Source organism: Diuraphis noxia, unplaced genomic scaffold (genome assembly GCF_037042655.1).
Source record: "Diuraphis noxia isolate RWA-SAM2 unplaced genomic scaffold, SU_Dnox_SAM2 contig0004, whole genome shotgun sequence".
Lineage (NCBI taxonomy): Eukaryota > Metazoa > Arthropoda > Insecta > Hemiptera > Aphididae > Diuraphis > Diuraphis noxia.
Window position 1 is genome coordinate 34,823,111 of NW_028301714.1, and position 27,040 is coordinate 34,850,150.

The window sequence follows — 27,040 nt, forward strand, 5'->3', positions numbered from 1 at the left end:
AACAACAATCAACAATGTGCAGCGCGTATATAACAATCACAATGGCTCTGTGACTCGTGGTATTATATTATTCATCGTACCTGTATACACAGGTTAGTGGTCAATGCCCATAAATATAATATATTAATATTCTATATATATATATGTTATATGTATACGTTATTATGTGCGTGTGTCGTGTGTATGCTGCGTGCATATATGAGTTATTATTGAATATAGTGCGTAAAAGGGACACGACAACACCGCTACGTGGAGGGTCTGACAGGTCATCGCCGAGTGTTTTGCAAAAACGAAAGAAAAATCGTACACAAAACGTCAAAACGGGCGTAAACGTGTGTATTTTTATACCAGTTACATTGTTGCTCACTGCAGCCAAAATTCCAAAAACGCACTGTGCACCCATACAAACGGACTTGTCAGTGAGGCGGCGCAGAAGCTGCGGCACATCCCGCAGTGCGAATCGCGACATCCGTCGAGAATATATCCAAATATTTCACACGTATTATTATATTTATACATCATATAAATTAGGATTTAGGACACACTAACGACCTGTTGACATCCAATGACCTATTCGTGATCAAACCTCTAGAACTGGGGGGTCATCAATCTCTTTAGGCGGCGGGTCATCTATTATTTGTTTTAAAATCTCTTAAAATGTGTTCGCGGTCCTCAAATAATAAGGACGAGACGGGCCGTGGGAAGACTTCTGCTCTATACCAAAGATAAGAGTGAACTCGATATAATTTAATTACAGTGACATTGTTCTTGGGGGGAGTCGAATGAAAATGGTTGTTGGTGAAATACTTAGCTACAGTAAGACCTCACTATAGGGATTATATATACGTATATATATAATAATATAATAGTGGACGGTTTTTTTCTTTATTATTTTTATAGATATCTAAAAATTAAAAAAATTCTAATTTTAACATCTAAGATTTAAACATTACTTAATACGAAATTCCTCTTAAATATTTTTACTAGAAATGTCAAAAAAAAGTTTAGCATCTAACATTTTGAAATTGTTAGATATATTAACATTCATCCCCAAGTTTATGATATCTAATTGAACGATTTTCTTATTTTACTAAATTTAAAAACAAATAAGCCCAGATATGAGATATGCTGCTTGAAATTTTGATTAAATAAATGTTTACATTATAACTTTTTCAAAATGTATTGACTTATTTTGAACTATTTATAGACATTTTTTTTATTCAAATTCATATTTTGAATATATTGAATAATCACACGTAAAATAATAATTAGTGTTATGCTAAGATTTAGTTAAAAATTATTAACTCTAGAAACTTGAAACATTTTACTATGAATTATTATTTCAATAAAATTTCATAAAATATGAAAATATGGAAATCGTCTTTGATTTTTTTCAGAATGAATGACTAACAGTAGTGAATCGTTTCTTTCTAAAGCTAATTCATTAAAGCATATTATATCCAAATACATTTTTCACATAAACATTGAATTTAAAAATTCAAACTGATTCTTATATAATAATAAGAGGGCTAACAAAATGATAAAATCGTTTTTAAAAAAATTACGAAAAAACAAAATATAACAAAAAGTTTAGACGATTATTTGAATAAAAATCGAGTATTTTAATTTTTTTTTTTTACCAAAACATAATATGACACGTATGCCATGCTTATATATTTTACTTATTATTTTGAACATTATATATTAATATATATTTAAAAATAAAAATTTTACTCGATTTTGTAAAAATAATATACCCTAGATAGGTATTTGAGTATATTATTTTATGATTTTAACAAATTGTATTATTTATATTGTATTTATAATTTTAACATTGTATTTAATTGTTTGTTTTTTTTGAAATATGTTTGATGGGTTATATTATTGTCCATCATAGACAACAATGTTAGAATTGTTTTTATTTAAACAAAAAAATACATTTATTATTATGGTTAACTAGGCATACTTAATACAGATTTTTAAATAAGCAATAAAAAAATACCATAATACATCAAATATAGCTGTAGATTTATCTACTTACGTCTTACACAGATAATACGTTCTGTGTTCGTCGTTTGATAGTTTACAATCGTTGTGTATTGAGCTCTCGTAAAGTTGTAGTGTGTGATGTAGAACGTGTTTTAACATTTTAAATTTTAGTTTGGCTTTCAACGCGTTTTAAAAATATTGTATTTTTTTATAAATTTTGAAACTCAAAGATGTGATTTATATGTGTTATAATTATTGACGGCTTTAAATTTGTCAAAAATAGCGAAATTGAAAAGAAAACAATAATTTTAGATGTACTAATCATAAATGTAAACTAAATGTATCTATTAATTTGTAAATATATTAAGCAAATAATTTGAATTAATAATGAGCAGAATCATTCACATATTTCTAACAGTTTTATTCATCCTCAAAAACTAACATTATAAAAAGAAAAACTACTATTTCAGATATTTTTACTATGCTTAGACAAAAAAAACAAAAGCTTTTGTACAAAAACTTTGGGAAACTTATATATTGTAAAAAAATATATTGAATACCAATACATAAAAAAAATTAGGACCACGTTTTACGCAAAAAAATTAATTCATTAATAGAAAAGATCACAGTATACAATAATACTGATAAATAATAAACTAACTATATACTAAAATTAAATTAAAACATTTAAAAAAAAAACTGTAAATATTTTTGGAAGTCTATTGAGCCAACATCCTTGCGTTGTCGTCTGGTCTCTGAATAAAGCTAATATGTTCAGATTTAGTATAATATGCTAATGTATGCAAAGAAATATATAAGCCCAAGCATGCTATTATGAAGGGAAATATTATGCCCAAACGTTGAATGGATTCACGCCTTAAAGTGTTCTGTTTTAGTTAAATACATCCAAACGTATTCTCCCCTGTAGATGCAGTATAGGCACCGGGTGCCAAAATATGAGAATAACTTGAGTGTATATATTAGATATGCTATAAGCCTATAAATTATAATGTATATTTCCTATATATTATAAATTAATATCATGAATTATTATTATATATTTATTTATGTAATTATGATTTTTGATTTATATAGTCTTGATTTTAGGTATACTTACAAAATACATGGTTAAGTAGGTATACCTACCTACCTATACCTATCTATTTATCATTCAAAAGTCAAAATCAAATATTTTCAATTATTAAACTGAACCTATAGTATAATGAATAATGATAAACAAATACACAAATACACTATATATAGTATATACCTACACTACTTATTATATTGTTATGACAATATAATATTTTATAATAATATCACTTTACATTTTTATTTGTGGATATTAAGCTATTAACATTATAATATAATGTCATATACACACACACATATATATATATATATATGTGAATAGGTTGGGAACTTCTATTAGACATTAATTCGATTGGGCCTTGGAATTTGTTGTGATAAATAGCTAATCGCTGTTATGTCATCAGTTATTTATGAGTGTGGCAGATTTGAACATTCATTAATATACCTACAGGTGTTTGTCCTGTTGAGCTATTTTGTTAAACCGAATCGTCTAAATAAATTTTGCAACTGCAGACAATATAAAAGCGAACAAGACCCAGAGACAATATTATGACTCCGCATAATAAATCATAGTAATAGCAATAAAAGTAATAATAATAAAAAGGGAAGACGGACTCATCCGTATGTACCTACGTCTGAGACCTGCGCGCGCGCGCGTACCCATCACACACTCACAAAACGTACAAAACGTAATGGGGAATCGTGGTAATGTGATTTGTGAATGTTGTCAAACATACTCCGACGATCACCAAGTGGAAAGGGAAAAAAATCATTTACAGACTCTGCGAGCGGTCCATTTATTATTGACCCTTTAAAATTATTATTTGCCATGTTGAACCTGCGGGTTTTGAAATTGGGTTTGTTGTGTAAAGAAAGACGGTGTGGGATGGGGAAACAGATAAGTATCGCGGCATCCCCTTGTACTACACGCCGCGTGTTTCACAAAAAATAATAATAATAAAAAGAAATACAAGAATAATATTGTTTAAACGGTTTTCATCTCTTTCTTCGTTTTTATTTTTTCTTACCGAAACCGCACACACGATGCCGCGCCGCCTTTTTGGCTTCTTCTTTCACAAAAACTCACCATATCCGCGTATCACCCCTCTATCGTTACATAGCCAATGGGAAATTAAATTCAAATACATACAACGTCTTCCAAGGTAGCTCTGCTAACGCCATTAATTGTTGCATATAAACGGCATGGTAAGAAAAGACGAGTGATCCAGAGGAAGCCGCGTTCAATGAGATCAATGAGAATCGGCGGCGGAATGTTATACCGCGGTATAACAATATGGATAGATGGAGAGAAGAAAGAGCCTGTCATTTTCACCACATCCGTAACGTATACGCATATTTTAGACTTCAAATGTGGATTTTAGTGTTTACATATTATTTAATTTAGATCATATTCCAAATCGATATCAAATCAACTAAATGTCTCGCATTAGAATTTTAATAAAAATACCGAATAAATAATACATAGATACTTATTGAATTGCTGTAGGTACATATTGTTATTAGACTTTCTTTAAATTATTATTTAAAAAATTGTATTGTAACAATAATTTGAAAATTCACAATACCACTTATAACACCTCCAGTTTACTTCTATATAATAGTATCGTAAATTATAATATATAAGCAATTTTTTAAATATGTTCACCCCCATTTTTTCCCTTAATAATACATTTATTCAAATTTTGATTTATAGAATTTTTAAGTATATCTAAATAGCATATTTTCAAATTCCTGATTTTTATTGTACCACTTAAGGAATGTTCTGTAGCAATACAAACTTATTTTTCAAATGATAACCCCTTTTTTATTGTAAATTATTTAGCTGAAAATTTAGCTGTACTAAATCAAAATTCTAATAAGTAGTTTCTTAGTTATTAAAATTTTAAAATGTTCATACATTTACAATAATGCTAAAATATTGTTATATAATAATATAAATTATATGTGATTTTAGATTTGGTATTTATTACATTTGATAATTTTCACAAATTGTTTGTATTGATTAATACTTAATAGTAATTAATAACATTTTCAAATCACCTAAGCCACCATATCTACTTAACCCATTACCAAAGACATATTATCCTTAATATGCATAAAGTCATATAACTCAAAATTTACTCGTTCAAATGTTGATTTAGATACATCAAAATTCTCAAAAAAATAAATATCTATTGGATAGTTAAAAATGAAAAGGGGTTCCCTTTTAAAACACAGAAGTTTGTATTGTCGCAGGATCATCCTCAAGTGGTACGAAAAATCTCAAGTATTCGAAAATATAGGTTTCAAGTGTTTTTAGAAATTTTGAAAATCACAATTTGAATAAATGTATTATTAAAGGAAAAAATGGGGTTGAGCACGTTTAAAAAATCAGCCTGTCTATATAAAATCAAAACAACAATAAAATCGATAACAACTTACCTAGTTTTGTGTATAGTGTATTAAATTTTAATGAAGGCACTACGAAGTAGATATAGGTACCTACCAAGTAGCAAGTACCAATTATTTTTAACCATAAGAACTAAAATATACTCTACAGATATAATATTATACATTATTATAGTATAATAGGTATGGGCGTGAATAAAAGAGAGCTTATAGCCTACTCTAAGCTATCTTAAACTTATGTTGCATAATTTTAAAACGACATGATTTAATATAGAAACAGGAAATCTTTATTTTATTAAATGACATAACTTATGAGCAAATTAAAGCAATGTTAACTACTAACTATGGAGTAGCGAGGCGTAGAGGTCGTGACCAGAAAAATTTTTACGGAGTCGTAAGAGTATTATTTTATTACCCCAAAAATATTTATATAATTTAAAAAAAAATCCTCGTTAGCGTGTACTTACTATTTACTTATCTTTAAGCAGTCGTCAGGAAAAAAATGTTATTGGTGAATTATTGTCGTGTCAAGGTATCGATAAGTGAACACAGACCGTAACTATATGACGAAACTATGAGTTTTAAGGTAATGTCAATCAAAACTTATGACTCATTGCAATAGAGTTACGTTCAGGTGAAAGTTTCAATAAGTGTTGGGAATCATCATAATATTTGATAAAAATTAATGAATTTCTACTACCAAAACTTCCTTGAAATAGAAAGATTTCCAATATAAAACTTGGAGGTGGTCATGTTTTCCAGAGTTTCATGATGAAAAATCTTATTACGGATCTCCATTTATTTTCCAGTTTTGGATATTGTTATTAAAGAATCAAAGATATATTTAATGAAAATATTTTAAATTCATTGATGGAAATACTGAACAACGAAAGTCCTAGTCAATCTTTAGTTCTAGAAGTGTGCAAATTCTATGGAACAAATGTAGATGACTTAACTGCTGAATTAAAATATTTAACCAAATTTTTAAAAGCTGTGGAAAAGTAAATGATATTGAAAAAAACTTTATATTTGAAAAACAAAGATATTCAACATTTAAAAAAAATTCAAAAACTACTTAAGAACTTCCATCGGTTAATAACGTCTTTCGAATATAGCTATATTAAACATTGATTGACTAACCTTACCTTACGATTTTTGCTTTAGAGAATTATTTGCGCCGAGACAACAAATTGTATGAGGGTAACACAGAATCTATAAACTAATACTTGCAACTTGGGTACACAGAGATTACGTCGTGCTATACTGGCACGCAATAATATTTAATATTTTATGCTGCACCACGCTGAATAACTGGATAACAACCTTATGACTAAAATACGTGTCATATTCGAAGAGTCATGTATTAATTGACGTATTACTGAAACTACCGACCGATTAAAAAGATAATTTAATTTGAAAATTGGGCAGATTCAGAAAACAATTTGTACTGTCAGCCGACATAAAATAAATATACAGACAAATATGGGTGTCCGGAAAGCGTATTTACATATCCCACTTGATTTGAGCACCATAGTGCTAAATTCAGGTACGATTTGGAAACCAATAAATTAAATACATTCCCTACTGGTATTCAGCACTCTTATTTTATTGTCAATAATCTTTTAACTACATTATAAACTTAATAAGTATTTTACTGAAAATTTTCAATGAGTTACTTTAGAACAATGATAACTGATTTAAGAAAAAAAAATTGTTCACAAATTGTTACTTTTATTAGGTACCTATTAAATATATTTAATTCTTTTTAACTTATTAAGTTAACCCATAAATATCTTTTTAAAATAAACTATTAATTTCAATAACAAAACCTAATAATTCAACTATAATAATAATAATTAATTTTGTAAAGTAAAGTAACAATTTGTGAACAATTTTTTTTTCTTAAATCAGTTATCATTGTTCTAAAGTAACTCATTGAAAATTTTCAGTAAAATACTTATTAAGTTTATAATGTAGTTAAAAGATTATTGACAATAAAATAAGAGTGCTGAATACCAGTAGGGAATGTATTTAATTTATTGGTTTCCAAATCGTACCTGAATTTAGCACTATGGTGCTCAAATCAAGTGGGATATGTAAATACGCGTCCGGAAACGATAATAAATTGCAACAAATATTATGGCGATTCTAACCCAGCGATGAGATTCGAGAATATTGATTAAGAACTGTGATTTACAGTACGAAACTGGCATCATATATAGCAACAGGTTGGCAGTTGCTTAAAATGATATGCCAGATGAGTATAAAAGGAAAATCTAGTAACAATAGCGAAGTAATAGCATCCAATTTTTATTTGGACGATTTATTATGTACACCGAGTTCATAAGAGGAAGTAATTACATTATGTGACGAATTTATTAATAACAATATCAGATATATAGAATTATAGACAGACAACGCGAGACTGCAGTTAAAGAAATATCAAATAAGTATCAAATCAACTTTTTGGTTTCAGGTATTATTTAATTTGACATTACTAACGTCGCGAATTGTAATGACCCACTTCGAATATTAAGCCTTTTTTTTTAATTTTATTTTATAAGACATTCCTAGTCAACGCCCAACAGTAGGCTATCTATATCTAAGTAGAGATAGTGAATATCAAGCCTGGATAATAGTCGTTTTAAAATACTCGGGCATTTTTAAACCATCGTTAGACCCGCTGCAAAGATCTACGTCAATATAGTGATGATAACAAAACGAAATATTCGCCGCGAAATCCGCCCGACGAATTTCGCGGCGATTTCCGCTGTCGTCGAAAACCTATATGTTTAAATCGGAGAGGCTATACGATTTCGCCACGAATTAATATGCCGCGATATTCGTCGTCGATCGACGATTTTTTTTAAAACCGCCCAATTCATAAAACCGCAAAACCGTCTATAACGGTTATTTTCATAACTTTTAATGTTAGTATGGCTATACAGGTATTTTGATTCAACGAATTTCGCGGCGATTATTACCACAGTACGGTATTTTAATACAATATTATTGTAGATAATATCGTAAATATCATAAACATAATACATCTAAACAAATTATTTCACTGGATACGAAAAAAGTATATGTATAAAGTAAACGAAAATGACTGAAAAATGAACAGGTACCGTGCGTGTTCACACATGCAATGTGAATGTTCTTGACTTCTTGAACTAAGCCCACCAGATGGGTGTAGAATTTGTATAATAGAATTATATTAATAACTTCGGAACTGAATCATGGCAAGATTATGGAAGAAATATTTTGAAAATCGCGGCGAAAATGTTGAACGAATCAGTCATGCGAATGCGCTGTGTTAGCCTCGCAGAGCGATATTCGCCGCAAAATTCGTCGAGCAGATTTCGCGGCGAATATCGTCATGTATAGCCCCAGCCTAGGTTCTATCAAGTATCGAGTTGACATTTGATTCTCATGGATTAATTTGTCTAATAGTTAAAATGGCAAAAATAGCTATGCGAAAATTGTGACAAAAAAATAATTAATTGGAACGAACGACTTCCGTCGCCAATATTAAAATAATGGAAAGGCTGTTGTCAAGAATTTATCAAAATGAAACGGATCGGTGTTCCAAGATCGTTCCAAGATCGTTCCAAGATCGGTTAGGACAAGTGCAACAAATTAATTAGGCCAAACATATATACGAGTTAAAACTATAAAAATATGTTCAAAATTTGTCTTGTTATGATAAAATTTCCAAATATTTAGAACTGATAATTTAACGTGTTTTTTAACTTAAATAATAAAGCAAATTACAAAAGTTCAAATTACCATACGTTTGATAAATGATAATGTAACAATTGCAATCGCTATTCGCCGAACGGCCCCGATTTAAAATTAAGTTTAAATACTTCCAAAATGCCATTGAGTATAGAAAATAATAGTTTACTAAGTGGCAAAACCAAAAGGTTTATATTTTTAATTTTAATAATCCAATCTCTCTTTCTTATAATAATCTATAAATTTATATTATAAGCTAATAAAAAAACAATTATCAATTTTAAATGTAAATTTTGGTGATCTTATTGAATTTTGTCAAAATTTAAGCTGTAACACTACTTATAAAACTAATATTTTTGAAATTTTTGAATTATTGCCATCAAAGAATATTATTAGATACCTACATAATATTTATTTTTTGTGTTTTAGCCATAATCTTTCTAATGAATGAATTCCGACAAAACAATTGCTTTTTATCCTGTGACCTGCACAAGACGGTTTTGAAAACTAAATCGACTAAGCTTGTCGACATAAAACAAATATTCTTAGCTCAACCATATCATATTTCTTTAAAATGTTTTGAAATTTGAATAAACTGTATTGAAAATTCACACGGTTTCATTTTTTTTTTAAACTTAATAACTGAATGTTGTGGTGCGTTGAGGGCTGAATCGTGTCGAAAAGGAAAAAACGTTATCGTTCTTTTTATTTTATTATGCTGTTTTAAGTAAACAAAATGCAATACTTAAAACACTTATAATACTAATACTTGTATATACTATAACTTCACGACTCACAAGTTCGTGGGTTTTTATTTAATTCTTATATTCTTATTTTTTTGCTTGCTATACACGTTAGATGAATTGTATTTAAATCGGTTGTAATTACAAGCGCTGGGATTTCGTATAGTTATATATAGACCAAACAATATTGACAAAGCATAGGTATATTATGGTCCAGTAACCATTAACCAGTTCTAACAACTATTATAAGCTATAACGTTGTGGTGATAACTTATCGGACCACTGCAGAATAATATTATAGTATATTTACTATTTATGTCACACCCGTTGTATTGGTATACCATAAACATTAAATATTCCTTATACTATATATTTTATAATGATAATAATTTTACATATTAGTAAGTTTACCTACACTCACATAAGCGCAACTAGGTGGTGATGGAAAGGCTTAGCCTCCCCTCCAAAAAAAAAATAACGTAATAGTCACCCCAAAATAAATTATTCTATGGTTTCCTAACATATTAATAACAATTTTATAATTGAACTGCAATTTTTCTGAATTTCTTTTGGAAAAAAAAATTAAATCATTTAAATTTATTTAAAGTTTATAATTATTTTATATTGCCTACTGAAACTCGTGCTCTTTGCAGCCCGTTAAAAATCCCACCTCTTATATGTCTCAAACTGTGTGTTAAATTTGTTACCTAGATTATACTAGCTGAACGTGCTCTTTTGGCATTCACTGTGCTATGACCTATGTTCGAATGACGACGTTTTTCAGTCACGATTTTATAATTTCTGTACAAAGTTTACTCAGTTCTTGTTTGAATAAATTACGGTTTTAATCTAATCGGTAGCGCTACAACCGCTATATCTGTATCGACTGCTAAATCTAAATAATCGATGACAAACATTTATAATTAAAAGTTTCCACCAAAAATGGTTAGGTTATGATTCAGAGCATCTCTCCACCTTTAAAATATTATCAGTGTTTCTTTACTATTATTGTTATTATTTATGTTACATATACATATAATTATATAAACTTTCCTATTGAATTGATAGAGTGTATCGATCAAAAAAACCTGCATCAAAATCCGTTGCGTAGTTTTAAAGATCTAAGCATACAGATGGACAGCGGAGGGCGAATTTGTTTTATGCGGGGTATAATGATGATATATATATGTGTAATATGTATAATAAATATATAGTGGCTATCATATTAGCTGTGAGTAGGATAAACGCGTTTTTACGCCCTACAACCAAGATCAATTTAGTAACCAATCAATACGACAATACTTCGTATTGAAAAAGATACCGAGATTCAAATTGAACAAATATTAAAAATATTTATTGACAAAAATTAAAGAAAGACGAGACTTGAGTAAATAGATATTTGTCTTTTTGTTGTATAATTTTTTTATATATTCATATGTATGTATGGACAACACCCTACCCCCCCCCCCCAAAAAAAAAAAAAAAAAAAAACTTTTCACGTAATATCAGTGGAGTTACAGCCCCCTCTATTCAATATTTTAGCCCCAAATTCACCACTAGTCACTACCTACATTTAATACTAACCACTTCAATACTTCATAACACACACGAACAAAGGAAATAAATAAAAGAGTTATATAAAAGTTTTCTGTTATAAAATGATAAAAATAAAATTTGGATAGATATAGGATCAATATGAGATTACTTTTGAACAAGAGGAAGGCAATATTACGTTATAATAATTAAAAATTTGGTGAAATAATAAATAGAGTTATAAAAGCCAGTTATGATGATGATGATGAAATAATAAATTATGCTATTTAAAGAATTATGTGCATGGCTTGCTTTAAAGTCGTTTCTTTACAAGAAGTTAAAACAATGTATCGCGAGCTTTTTTCGTTTTTTTTTTAAATGTATAATGTATATTTCACTATTTAAATTTTTAATAGTCTCATTGTATTTTTTTCATGTAAAAGGATGTAGATATTAATTATGAATAATACAATAACAGCAGAACTATCGATTGAAAAAATATAGAGCACGACATTGGTTCACAATTTTACTTCATTGCCTAATACAGAAACACTCGACACAACAGTAAAAGAAAAGTAACACTTATATTAGGTACTATAATGTTGTACGAAAGGGAATAAGTTTTTCAATTAATAGAAATTAGTTTTAGATATCACAAACGGCACAAATCAATCGAGTGATTTCATCTTTCAATATTAACACCATATCGTCCATATCTGTCATTAATCATTATAATATACCTACAGGTACAATAGGTACATAATATTTTGTAAGTTAGGAATATTCTATTTTCAAGGTGCATTTACCTACGCGGCTACGCGTCTCTCGTGCGAAGCCCTGCTGGTTGTAAATATTTGTAAAAATGAAAAATAACTAAAACTACATAAAAATCAAATACTAAGTCAACAAAGGACGAGCAGAGAAAAAATCAATAATACTTGTCGAAAAACTGAAAAGAAGAGATGCTCTTCACCAATTCAACACTGTTTGCTTGTATTTATAGGAACACGACTGGTTTGATTTAACAATGATGAAATACACGGTAGGTAGGTATACCGACACAATTATTGATCTATCTAGTTTCTATCAATAACAATTATCTTTAATAGCATATTTCTTATCTAACCATCTTATGTTATTTCTGAAAAATAAAAGTTCATCATTTAATTTATAACATTATAATGTTATGACAATAGGTAAATTTTTGATGAGACAGTTATAATTATCCTTAGATGATCAATAGATAATAAGATGTATAAGTGATTTCTATACAAAATAAGGTGTTCCCATTTTTCTTTTCGAGGTTTACTTAATTTCACATTTCACACATAACATTAGAATGTAAAATCAAAATTATTTTTTTTTCAAAATGGATTACAATAATATTACTAGCTTATAGTATCTTTATGTCAATATATTTAGTATAATATTATTTAGCTCTTAGATGTAAATATGAGTATGATTGTCGACTGTTGTCTTGAGTACATACATTATATTTCAATATAATGTATCTATGTAAACAGTTTATATTATTATGATAAAATTATACAATAGTCACTGATGAAGGACGTGCAAGTTATTTTAAGTATGACTATAATGGATTTTACTTGCTTAAACATTATTATAGAATATACTCAAAGGTTTATATTTATATGAACACATTTTGGAGTACCTATATATAAATATAAACATCTTAACTCTTAAATCGATAGGTACAAGTCGGTGCCTTTGGTTATTATAAATTATATAAAACAATTTTGCAATAACTTACATTTTGACTGTGGTATGTAAACATTTCGGAACCCCGCCGTAAACATATAAGGATGTAGTTATGGTTTATTTTTTTTTTCATCTTCTTTTTTATATTTTTCTTTTGAAATGTATTTCTATATACGATTCCTGACTGAAATTAGTTACGCAGTATGGAAGCCAAACATACACAAATTGTATTTTGTCCCACATTACACCTGCTGCATTCCTCAATGGTCTATTATATATTTATATACGTATTATTATGCAGACCGACTATCACAGTGATAATTGAATCTCAACATTATTGTGTAACATAATGCGTGTGTGTGCGCGTGTATAGATATATATACAATATAAAATATAATACATGCACATACACTGTGCTATCATATTAAGGCCGTCGAATAAAGTTGTACAACTGGTCCAGACGAAAGCAGCGCAAGTCCTTTATGATTTTGATATCACGAAAACTATATTAGATAATATTATTTTGAAGTATAGAACTTGATCAAATATAACTATTTGTCCCAAATTTGGTTTCTTTACTATTATTTTTTGATAAATCTTCATATAAACATAAATTAATTTTAATAATACGCAATACACGTGTATACTTATACTTTTATGCACTTTAAAATTATATTCTACTTATAATAATATATCAGGTATATTGTAAGAAAAACTATTCTTACATAATACGTTGAAATATTAACTATACACAAATTCAGAGTGATTTTTTAAATATTATTTTTATGCAATTGTATTATTATTTCAAGTCCATAATATATATGTATTACATTATATACGTATTTTTTATTTTTAATCATTGAAGTTACTGAATGTTGTTAAAAACAAATACCATTTTCATATTTTATATTATTGGGATTTTTAGAGTTCTTACATTTGGATTACCATCTTTATTTTTAGCTCAACGCCTATTTTATGCCTAATATTGTTTAAATAATTTATGTTAAAATCAATATAAATATATGATAGACTAAATTTTAATATTTTATTGAAAATTGTATAATATAAACATTTTAAGTTTATAAAAGAGGTATATTGTTCATCATAGCATAAAAAAATTTTGCTTCACTGTTATTATCAAATATTTAAAGTTATATTACTAAATATAAACTGGAAAAAGATAAGACTTAACAGTATATTATAACTTGTATGACCAGTATGTTATAATAGTGAACACTTAGTGTTACCTACCTAGGTACCTTTGTTTATGCATAGTATATAGCCTAATGGATATTATTTTATTATTATATATTATTTTTATACATATATCATCACCGACATTCACCGTATATATAATATATACAATATACATGACACCATTTGTTCCTAAGCTTGATATTTTCTCGTAACATTATATTATTATATTAAATTATGTACTGTTATCTGTTTGCACAATTACATGACAGAAGAAATGGCTGATTTCATTAGTTCGTCTAATTTTGTAAATGCTCGAAAATGTAAAAATAACTTATGTGTATATAAACTTAAATATATATTCCTAAGTAATATTGTATAATATTGTTCTGATATGTTTTAACGAATTAATAATCTTAAGTATTCAATGATTTTGATTATTTATTGTTTAAAAAATGTATATACACCACTATATCAATTAATAATTCCGTTAAAACAATCATCCTATATAATTTCTTAATGCCTACTTTTTTACAGTTATTGTCACCAACAATGTTAGAAGAACTAGTTTTTGAATTAACCTGTAAATTACGTACATGATGATAATATGTGCGTACAGAACTACAGACACGTAGTGCGTATACCTAAAAACGAAAGTTTTCAGTGAATGTCAAGTAAAAACAATGCACCAACCACGATCTAAATCCCATAAATTATCGGCGTAGATAAAAAATAGCATAAAATCGTTATACGTTTTCTAGCTCATTCGATACAAAAATATATATATTATATATATAATATAATATTAGTGAAGTTTTCTTTTGAACGAGTATAGAAGAGACCCTCTACAGGCCGTTTACGCAGCGGTGGCGGCAGAGTTGACGATGATGGTGAAGAAGATGATGATTATATGATAATGATGATGATGCCGATTATGATTATGATGATGATGGTGATTATGATGATGAGCAACTTTTGGACCACGCCCAACTTCCAATGGGCAAATGGTATGATACCGGGCGGCACACCTGTACCGCCCGGAGGAGGAAGGAGAGCGCGAGAGCGCGCTGTAAAAGACGACGACTATGTAGCCAGTATATAGCTATACGACTACGATTACGACGAGGACGACTACGACGAAGACTATACCCCGTTGCCGTCGTCAGGTAATATATAACATCAGTGAGAAACCGACGTTTCTTGTGCAGTTGCTTAGGTACCTACCTCCTGTTTGTACGTGCGTATATATACACTATACAGTATACACTATATTCATGATATATATGTATAAGCATATTAATATTATGTGCATGTTAAATGTGGAGGGGGTGTAGAAACCATAGACCTCATACTTAGTCATATTAAGGTAGTATATATAATAAGTAAGGTCTATATCGTCTATGGTAGAAACTCATCATAGCGGCCACCTGTACGTGTACACCGGCCGTCACGGTATCCCATGGGTACGATCTCTGCATGTTCTCACGGACTCATGGTGTTGTATTTACTTCTCGTATAGGTATGTAGTGTGTGTGTGTGTGTGTGTGTGTGTGTGTGTGTGTGTGTGTGTGTGTGTGTGTGTGTGTGTGTGTGTGTGTGTGTGTGTGTGTGTGTGTGTGTGTATGCCTACCAGTACGCCTATACCATTGCAGTGTGCAAGTGCGTGTTCTAGGCTCTAGTAGACGCGTATAGAACGTATAGTTATACATCAGCTTAAGAGTACCTATATCATTATAATTACAATATTTTGGAGACAACCTCATCGGGGTTTCGTTATACAGCTCGTTGAACATTTTTAAATAACTGTAATTTTGTTTATAGTTAATATTTCAAAAAAAGCTGACGAGCTTGGATCCAAAATATTTTTAGTCACACATTTCATAAGAATAATGTTTACACTAAAACCACTATTTAATGCTGCTTAGTATTTTGTTTATTTTACGCGGACATGTTTTTATCGTTGAGAATTATCGGTATTAGTCCTTTAACTTGTACACTTGTACTTATTACACGCATGCAAGCTACGGAAAGTGGAAATAATACAAGTTACTTATACATGTATAATAGTATATACAACTTTTGATCGAATATTCGTATAATTGTATATGGCAAGTGAATAAAATAAATCTATGGCGTTTAATGTTTTAACTTTATAAAAATATGTAAGTATATTCTTATAATTTGAGCATTAATAATTTATAAATATTATATAATTATTTTACCAATGGGATATGGGTTGTGATTCATTTACTGGTTTTGAAAAATATCCATAATCGAACATGCAAAAATGCAATACGAGTGATTAATGATATAAATTAATTGATGATACGTATAGTCGTGTAGGGGCCTAATATTAGATCTTTTTAAAATTTAATTGAAAGAACCTTATATAATAATATTTTAAAGGTAGGTATTATTATAACAAAATGTATCAATGATATAGGATCTTGTTGCCTATTTCAAAACCTTGCAATGTATATAAGGATCGTAATATGGTGTAAATATGACTTATTAGGAATTTTACGAGTAATATAGTACCTACCTACATTTTAAACAACATTACTGTTCTGTTTTTATATTACTCAACACACAGGATGATGAGAAAATAATATAAATAATATTGTTTAACTGGACAAATCTTGAAACAGCAATAAATTGAATATTCCGGAAGTTACCTGTCATCATAAATAACATACAACTTGTTTTGAATGGGACACAGTATAAGATCGAAATATTGCCATTTTTTATTTTCGTATATAAAAAATACACCCTTTGTATGCACATATGTCTTGAAGTAAAAATCCATTATGGCTTCCAATATATTATATACGCCTTCTTATTTGTTTCCATTAATTTTGCCTTTTATACATACATTCGCGACATCGGTCATATTTGTCTGAAATACTAAAACAAATTTAAATTATGCCTTACATTTTATATTAGGTATAAAAAAATTAATAAAATATAATATAGATTATCGATATACTATATAACCCATTGTTTTAGATATTTATTGGCTTTAATGTGGTGTGTTAATTATTAATATTTTTTTATTTCTGTACCGTCACATTTAAGAGTACACAATTTGCTTCTGCATTTTCAATCATGGATGGTATCTACTTTCTTGTATAACAATTTAAATTGTTGATCAAAAAGCTTGACATACAAGATTATATGATAAGTATTTTAAAAATGCCAGTATAATAAAAACAGTCACAATTTTATTATAAAATATGTTTTACGTTCGAATTTCGATAAAACTGGATAATAAGATTTTTAATCAGTTAGGTCTTATGTATTAGTTATTTTGTCATAATCCATAAAATGTTAATCATAGATACTTGAAACATTGAACTGTTACTTACATATAAAATTATTTTTACGTACCAAATGAAATTTTCAAAATATTTAGACTAACTTTTCTTTTTTTATTATTATAAAGTGTATCTGACATACAAGGTCATCAAACTTATTAACAATATAAGAGAAAATATAACATACTAATTTTTTTTTATTATTACACACAAAACAAACCTATTCGCACCATTCTGAAGTATAGTAATATTGACTTTTGATCAATAATAGCTATTCTTCTACTTCAGACAAACAGACCATGGCTATAGCTCATCCCGTCAGATAATATATTTTTGTCAAAAATTAAATAAACTTAATGATTTAAGAAAAATAAATATATACTACTTAATAATCATTAAAAATATTAAGTGAACATACGCCTTCATTACCTAGATATAATGAAAGGTGATCGGACGGATCTCTTTCGCTCAACATTTTTTTTTTGCTTAACATTACAATGAAGTATCATTGAATAACATTTTTTATAACAGTTAACTAACAAGGACTAACAGGGACTAACTGAATAACAAGCAGGTACACTCAAAAGTATGTTCTCTGGGTTTTATTTTTTAATTGATTTCAATTTCAAATGAACTGATAATAAGACAAATTGAATCTCTGTTGACTCTGTGTACATTATTATTAAGAGTACTTAATATACTATAGTTTAATATTTATGACTGAATTAATATCTAATATGAAGTAGAACATAATACCTATGATTTTTCCAATTATATAATTAATATGTTATTTTACGTATCTTTAGCCTAATTTTAACTCGTTGCATTTTAGTAAATTTTAATTTTATAAAAAAAAGCCAGTATTATGGTTAAAAATGAAAATTATTTCAGAAATTATATATTTCTAAAACTTTTATTGAGAAAACGAATTGCTATTTAAAAACAAACGTTATATTTAATGTTATACGCTCACGCGTAAAATGAAAAGATTAAGACTAGAAATTTAAAAATTGTCAAAAAATGTGTTTTTTAGCATTTTCTGCGGGATCCTTCCGAAAACGTTTTTTAAATATTTCTATATAAATTACTGTGTTAACTTGTTAGTTAACAAATAACAACAATCATATACATTATACATTGTAAATATTATTTTTCTAATAAAAAAAAAAATGTATGACGTATTATACAGGTTATAATTATATACCATAATATTTGTATACTAAATTAATATAAATGTGCATTTTCAAATTGAATTTATCTAAAATTAATTTGCTTAAAATAATCTATTGATAAGTGTAAAGAAGACGAACTTTAAGCTAATAAGTTATTAGCATAACACATAAGTAATAAATTATTACTTATGCCTTTTTAAAAATAATAATTTAATGTTAAGTAGATATACTTCTGCAACACAAATTAATAATTTTATAAATATATTTCGCACTCTGGACTATAAAATAGGTACACACAATAATCTAATTAATATTAAAAATAACAATAATATTTGTGAAGAATCATTATTACATTTTATCTGAATGTCCTGAATAGTAGTGCCTATCTATTTATACTTATTTTTATTTTTTATTTTTCACATATAATTTCAATTTTTTACTACATCTACCTGTGCATAGTGTGTGATATGCTTAAATTTACTCCATTAATCCTAAAAACATATTTGAGCAGGTAATAAGTAGGTACCTGTAAATATACTTGTATTGGGTTCTGTTGGTGTTTGGTAATCCATATCTGTTCGTATTGTTCGTATTGTAGTTAAGGATTTTATGTATACCGAGTAGTGAATACTAACAAGTATAATAGTTTTGCAAGACGCCATAAAAACAAGAAACGTCAGAAATCAATTTCACATGACAAGAAGAAAAAAAGGAACAAACACAGTTTTCTACATGATGTACATACATAGGTGTATTTTCTAGAATAATGCCACCAGAAAAGCAATGTTTTTTTTTTTACTATACGATTTTATATACAATAAAATATATCGAAAAGTTATTGTAAAAATGTTCTTAGTCTACCGATTTTATTTTCACGAAATATTTGCTTATAATAGCTATTGAGGTATTGTTATTTTCATTTAGGTATACGAAAGAATAAGGCCGTGTATGTGTACCTCAATATCATGTAGTTTGCCACACCTTTACCTTTATATTAAGATGACCAAAAAGGATTTTGACACAACGATATCGGTGACTTGATCCGGAAGCGATCGGTTTCTCGAGAACAATTCACGGGATCACCATGCAAGGCGATCAACGAACGTTGCACCTTTGTCTATTGAAGCGCACAAAAGGCTCCACAAGACCGCAAGAGCGCCAGTCGGGTTTGTCGAACTATTCGGCGTACGTCGGTGATCAGGTACCTGCTGCACACGCGACGCAGTCCTCGTGTACATGGAGGCGGCCACGATATGGGCGGAGCTCCATACACTGGGGTGGGAGAACGATTGAGGCTCACACCCACAACATCACTGAGTCTGGTTCAAATTCGTTGACCTTGTTACCAGAATCGGTTCGGCGCGACTTCGGTGTACCGAATTCGAAGTTTTCCTTCATTTTTATTCCGAGATCGGTTTTGAAAAGTATCATTTTGAAAAAAATGTTTACTTATTTTCAGTTTGATATCGTGATTAATTTTTGTGAATAGTTTTAATTCGTTTATCGTATTTTTCTCGTTATTTCGAATTGTGTAACGTGCGGTAACGGCTAGTCGCCGAACGCGCATTTGTAGTGCGACTCACAACCCGGACTAATTTTATTTTTTCCAACTTGATATTAACAAAATACCAATAATCAGCATTCACAAGGTAAGAGGATTTTTTTAAATATGATTATAATATATTCAAATTATAGATCAAATTAAATATTCTATATAATTTATAAAGAAACCATATAGAGTACATGCAATTATTTAAAAATCGTTACAATTGTAAATTATTATTTCTCCTATATAAATATATTTAACTTCTATATTATATTTTATAGTTATAGGAGAAATAATAATTTATAATTTTAATTAATAATTAATAATATAGAAGTTCATTAAATAAAGTATAACGAGTTTTTAATATTGAAAAAATATCATTTATTAAATTAGTCATGTATGAAATTAGTTCAAATTAATAGATATATTATGATTCATAAAATATGTATATTATCACTTTCGTTGTTAAATTGATTAACTCAACAGTAGTTTTAATATACTATATTATCATTTTTATCATTAATTTCCTTTAAACAATATTAATTATTTTTCGTATAATTGTGATTAATAATAATATTATACATTCATTAATTTTTATGACGGGTCACGGAGTAATTATGATAAAATAATTAACTTATGATTTCTTAATAATGTAATATATTCAATTTTATTTCTGATATAGAAACATTCGTATTAATCACAAATTATAGATCACAAAATCAAATAAATATATAACAGATGCCTACTAGCTGCCTGCGGTTCTATTAGGTATTACCTACTTGCATGTCTGCAGACTGTAGACGCATACGAGAGGTGATATAAAAAACGGTTCTCAGCGGGAACAGAATTTTTATTGTGGATACAATTCTTAGTAAAATCCCGTTACAGTTTTCTTTATTTAATCTTTTAGATATTGTATTACGATTTAGCCTAAAATGTTGGTAGGTATTCGTAGTTTAATGTATAGGTATAGTCAGGGTCTCAGGTTCTAAATGTTAGTATTTATCTTATCTTATAGTTCGAATATTTTATATTAAAAAACATGATATATACTTAATATTATTTATAGGTTTATTAATATTATTGCATACATATGTTAAGGATCAAATAACCTTTATATACTATAATATATAATATTATTATCGTTTATAGTACCAACCTATACAGTATACACGTAAAACATTAATAAATGTATAGACATAATTCAAAGATTAGACATAATTTTAAAAATAAAAAATAAAAATATTCAATGTTAATTATAGGTACTATTCATATTATAATTATAATAATTAATAAAACAAATTTAAATATAAATAATATATAGGTAGGTAATAAGTGACGTCATATGTAAAAAAATTGGTAATTTTGATCTGATTATATGCGATATGTTCAATTCATAAATTCCTACATTTTTAAATACTTTAACTTTTTAAATACAAAAGTGGTATTTTGGTAAATTAAAATATTAAAATCATCTTTTTTATAATATATTAATAGTGCATCAATAATATTGATGACAGTTTTAGCCATTCGTATACAGAGAGTTACCTTTTACCTCATTTAAAAAAAATTAGTAAAAATTAACGTATTTGTTAAATGTAAATATTTAAATTTGTTTAAGTTTTAAATTTTTGTAATTTTTTTAAATTAAAAAAAAAATAGAGAAATGTCTGATGAGATATGCGGGATATGCAAACAAAATTGCATGTTTAGATATAATATAATGTATATTTATTTGTATAATATTTATAATATCAAAAACCTATACTTTAAAAAAAAATTGTATTGCATGTGTTAAGTATTATATTTCTATGGCAGTGGCGGCCTAAACAGGTCGGAGAGACGGCGGTTGCAGACTGGCCCTTTAAATTTATTTAAAAAATATGTTCAAGACCCCACGTCTTCATAATTGTACCTAAATATTTAGGTACAATAATAAATAGTAGTAAATATTTATTTTTTATTTAGCCCACAAAGTAATCTGTTTCCAGGCCGCCACTATGCAATGGTAGGTAAGTAAAAATATATTAAATTGCAGGAGAACAGATCATTAGATATTTTGTACTATTATATAATTATAAACGATTATTTTTATACACCGCAAGATTATACTTCGTTTAATTATATGATGCAAGAAAATTATTTGATAATTTCAAATTCAAAATATGATATCATTAAGATATAAAAATCAATACATAATACATTCATTTATTTCTATATCGATCATTCGTCTAGTTTCATTCACCTTAACACAGGATAATATACCAATTTTAGTTTAAATTTTATTTCATATAACTTGAAACAGTTGAAACTATTCTTTTTTCGTATATGATCACCATTTTAACAGTCCGAGACATATGGTGTAAAAAGTCTTAACTGTTCTTATACTCTTACCTATCGATTTTAGTATTTTTATCTTGGGAAATATTATGTTGCAATGTTGCAATTCTTTTGATAGTTTATATTATATTCAAAGAAAAAAATTCCGATTTTAGATGAATAATTTTTAAAAATATTCGAAAGTACGTGGATTATAAAATTCGTTTAAAATTATTCTTTTTTTAATTTGATGATTTACTATTGTTTATCATAAACTTTTTAACCCCCGTGCAGGTTTTTGAACATTGGTGCAACTAGGGGGGTGCAAAAGGGTGTTTAGCACCCCCAAGTTCTAATTTAGCACCCCTTGATATTTTAGATCTAACTATTATAATTATAATGAAATAACATCAATTTTATGTTTTTAATAGTATAGCACCCCACGTTTTAGAGGTCTAGTTGCGCCTATGTTTTTGAACGCTGTCTAGTTTCTTTCTTTTAAGTATAAGCTCATTAATTATGTTCAGTGTACTCATATAAAAACTATCTGTTTTTGTTTTTTTTCCACGAATTTTTAAATGACGTATAGCAACCGATTGCTGTATGAGTAAAGGCCGCGGTAATGCGGTGTCTGGCAGCCGGATATGAGGAACGGCGGCGACGGCGGTGGCGTTGTTGCGGTGGCGTCCAGATACCGGTGGAGGTACACGTTGACGCTGATTGTGTGTGTGATGGCGGCAGTCGGGGTAGAGGGCTGCGGCCCGTTGCGTGGCCCGTCCAAGTTCAGGAACCCTCGGAAGATGAAACCACTGGTGTTTCAGCAACACGAGCCCAACGTCAGCGAGTACTCCATCACCGCCAGCGGGCCACCAGAGGGTCGGGTCCAGCGGAACGACTCCAGATTCATGGAGCTGGTACCCAACTACAATGCGGATATCGAGTTCAAAGACGACGAGGGCACCGGTGCCGATCGACTGATGACCCAGGTAAGGTTTACACTTTATATTTACCATGTAATATTACACTAAATTTTAGGTCATTACGATATATCTACTCATTATGCACGTGCCACGCAGTTATTTATGCATTTTTATCATTTATATCGTTCAAAGTTATAAAATTATATTATACTTATAAACTCCTCGTATATATTCGTTGTAATACGCTGTTTGTGTTTTGAGCATACACAAACTTCCGGTCGCTGTATGATTGGATAAGTATTGTAAATAAGGTAGGTATAATAGATGTTCTTAATATCGTTTTCTTTTCTTTCATTCGTTAATCGATAAAATTCGTTTTTGTCGATATAATTCAACAATTGTTTTCTTTATTTTCCACGACAATTCTATAGTATGCGTGCCACGACCTTCTATAAATTATTCTTATTTAGATAGGTACAAGCCACCCGCCTGCGCGAGTCTGCGCCGAGTGTTACTTACCTTGACCCAAATTTGTCAGCTGGGTTCGCACCCCCGTGTTCCTGGTGACAACTCAACGCCTCGTCGGGGGTTCTTCGCGTTATAATATCAGACATTTGGGTTCTTTGAGCACCTCTGCAAACTGCTACGCACTTCTCGCTGTTCACAGTATTAAAATATATACATATACATTATATAATATGTATATAACGCGCTATAATAATGATGGAATGACACATTATCGGCCCCGAACGATAACGTCGAGTGCACGACCATAAAGAAATAACACAAGCAACGAAATTCTTCGTTTATTTATATACACGTAAAAAGTTTACGATTGACTTAGAGAAATTTTACATACCAAGATATTGAACAATACAATGTACATAGATAGGTGCTATCGTACATCCGTATAATATAATGATAATATTCTCGTATATTTTAATACGTGTAGTGTTACGAATGTATATCGTTATTCGTTACTATCGGCCGAGTATAATGAGAATTAATCTTTTTACGTAAAATTAAATGCATAATAATATTGCCTATAATAGTTTGATATTAATTTTCACTAAAACGACTTCAGTGTAACGTAAAATAAATATCGCAGTATTGCGCTTTGAAAACTGCACATTATTACTCACGTGCAGTTATGTTATTTGTATGCACAGTCGCACAGATCGTCGACTTCTATGCAGTATGCACCGAATGCGAGTTGTTTTTTTCTCGTCGTCATCGTCGTCGGCTCGCGACGCCCGGACGTCTAGCCGTCGCGGGTCGTCTGCAGCGTATTACATATTATGATTTTATATCATTTCGGACTTTATACACTAACTACAAGAAGTGTACCTACGTTACGTTGTATATTATTATTTTACAACGACACACGGTTTTCGGCAACTCGTTCGACGTGGTCGACGAGGAGAAAGGTATTACAACAATAAATTTGGTTCATATTATATAGATATAATTATAATATGCGTGTAATTCGATCTTTGGAAGTCACTGAGGAGGTCATAGGGGGCACGCCGCATTGTTTTCGAAACGATTTAGCAGAAGCACGAATGTGGACGAATAAAAACATTCCCGTACATTTTATATTAAAATAATATTTTATTATAAGCGCGTTTGCTTATCAAACGCGTGACGATTTATCAAAACGAAAGATAAGCGCGCTATTGTTCATTTAAATTAGGTGAAAAAATATCATAATTCGCAAAGGACAGCAGAAAAAGCGTTTCTCCTCCACCCCCCATTCGGATTTAATTGGATATTTTTTTTTCGTCGTGCACAGCGCTCATAATAATAAATGTATACATTATTATACGTATGTGTATTATACGATATATTTATATATTATCATAATAAATTAATATTCGGGCTCGTGCCCATGTTTGTGTCTAGTCAACAATGCGAACCGACAAGCCGATAACATTGTTATTACGCGTTGTTTGTTCATTTGTCTGTGCCTGCGTACACGTTCCTCGTTCCGTCTCTGTCCGCCGCACGCTGAACATCGGCATCGCATCGCATTATAATAATATATTATACCTTACCGCCGGTGTGGGTATGTTTAAAATATAATATTATTAGTATATGGGCATACGACGCGTACCTACACATAATAGTAATAATAATATGATATTTTCGTTCGTCGCGCGGCCGCCAGCGTTCACGGCTGTCCGGTCTCGTTATTTCGCTATCGCGTATTTGGCGTTTATGCGTCACCAACGCGCCGCGCACCTGTGCCGGCTAGCGCAGCAGCAGGGGACGCGGTCTAGACACGCGGGGCTCCGCGTGTCATCTCTTCTGTCCGGTCCGTGTGCGTGTATGCATGTAACACACACGCGTATAATACCCACACACGTTACGCATGCACAAGTGCACACGGGGTTGCATGGTGCTGCAACGGCCGCGATGCTGCACGCAGCAGATACGGATCTCTCGGCAATATAATATAATATAATCGCGTCCGCATCACGTGTATATAATACATAACATAATATCTATCTCGCTTCGTGCGTGCTACAGTGTTTGGTTTTTTTTTTCCACCCGATAATCAATAATAATAACATGTACGCCGGCACATTGCTACAAAAAATAAGCCACTCGTCGTGTTTACAATTTACCACCGTTCCAGTCGTTTGGCGTTAAAATGTTTCACGATTCATGTGACTTTTGCAGTATATCTGTATGACATATTTAAATATTTTATATGTTTATATTCACCAAGTACATAACATACCTACTATATTATCCGTATGTGTAGCTGCTGCGTAGACGTGAAACGAAATTTAAACTCTAGGTAATCATAATAAGACCAAATAGCGTGGTGTCGAGTTTCATTGAGAAAAAATGTTTCATTATTATTTTTTTATTATCTCTACTTAATAAACACTATAATATATATAAATTTAGTATGAAATAACGGCAAACCATTCACATACTGAATTCCTAGTTACATATTTCCATTGGTATCTACTGCCTTATACATATTTATATACGCGTATGTATAGCTAAGATATCGAATACTATTAAAGCTTAAAGAGAAGCCGATGTAAACTATATGTTTTTAAATAAATATTAAATTATATATTTTAATCGTTACTATGTAGTTCATATGTATGTATATAGTCATAGATGACTGTAGTTTATTACTAATCACAATAATGACTTTAATAGTTTAATGACTAATGCAGTAGTGACAGTAAAAATGAAATTATATTATAATATTATTTTATACATTAATACGTTGATTTAAATGTTTCATAATATATTATATATTAAGTATACATATATAGAAGGATATCATCGAGTTTTTAGAAAGGAAAGGATGTCTATAGAGATTAATGGA

The 27,040-nt window shown here is 29.4% G+C and overlaps 1 protein-coding gene across 1 annotated transcript in view; it reads left to right on the top strand.

The window, feature by feature from the left end:
• Positions 1 to 20,062: 20,062 nt before the first annotated feature.
• The window catches only part of hh (hedgehog signaling protein), a 42,511-nt gene continuing 35,533 nt past the window's right edge, over positions 20,063 to 27,040 (top strand). The window contains exons 1-2 of the mRNA XM_015518780.2: positions 20,063 to 20,552; positions 23,358 to 23,754. Coding sequence (XP_015374266.2) covers positions 23,413 to 23,754 — 342 coding nt within the window. The 5' untranslated portion in view covers positions 20,063 to 20,552; positions 23,358 to 23,412. The remainder of the gene's footprint in view (positions 20,553 to 23,357; positions 23,755 to 27,040) is intronic.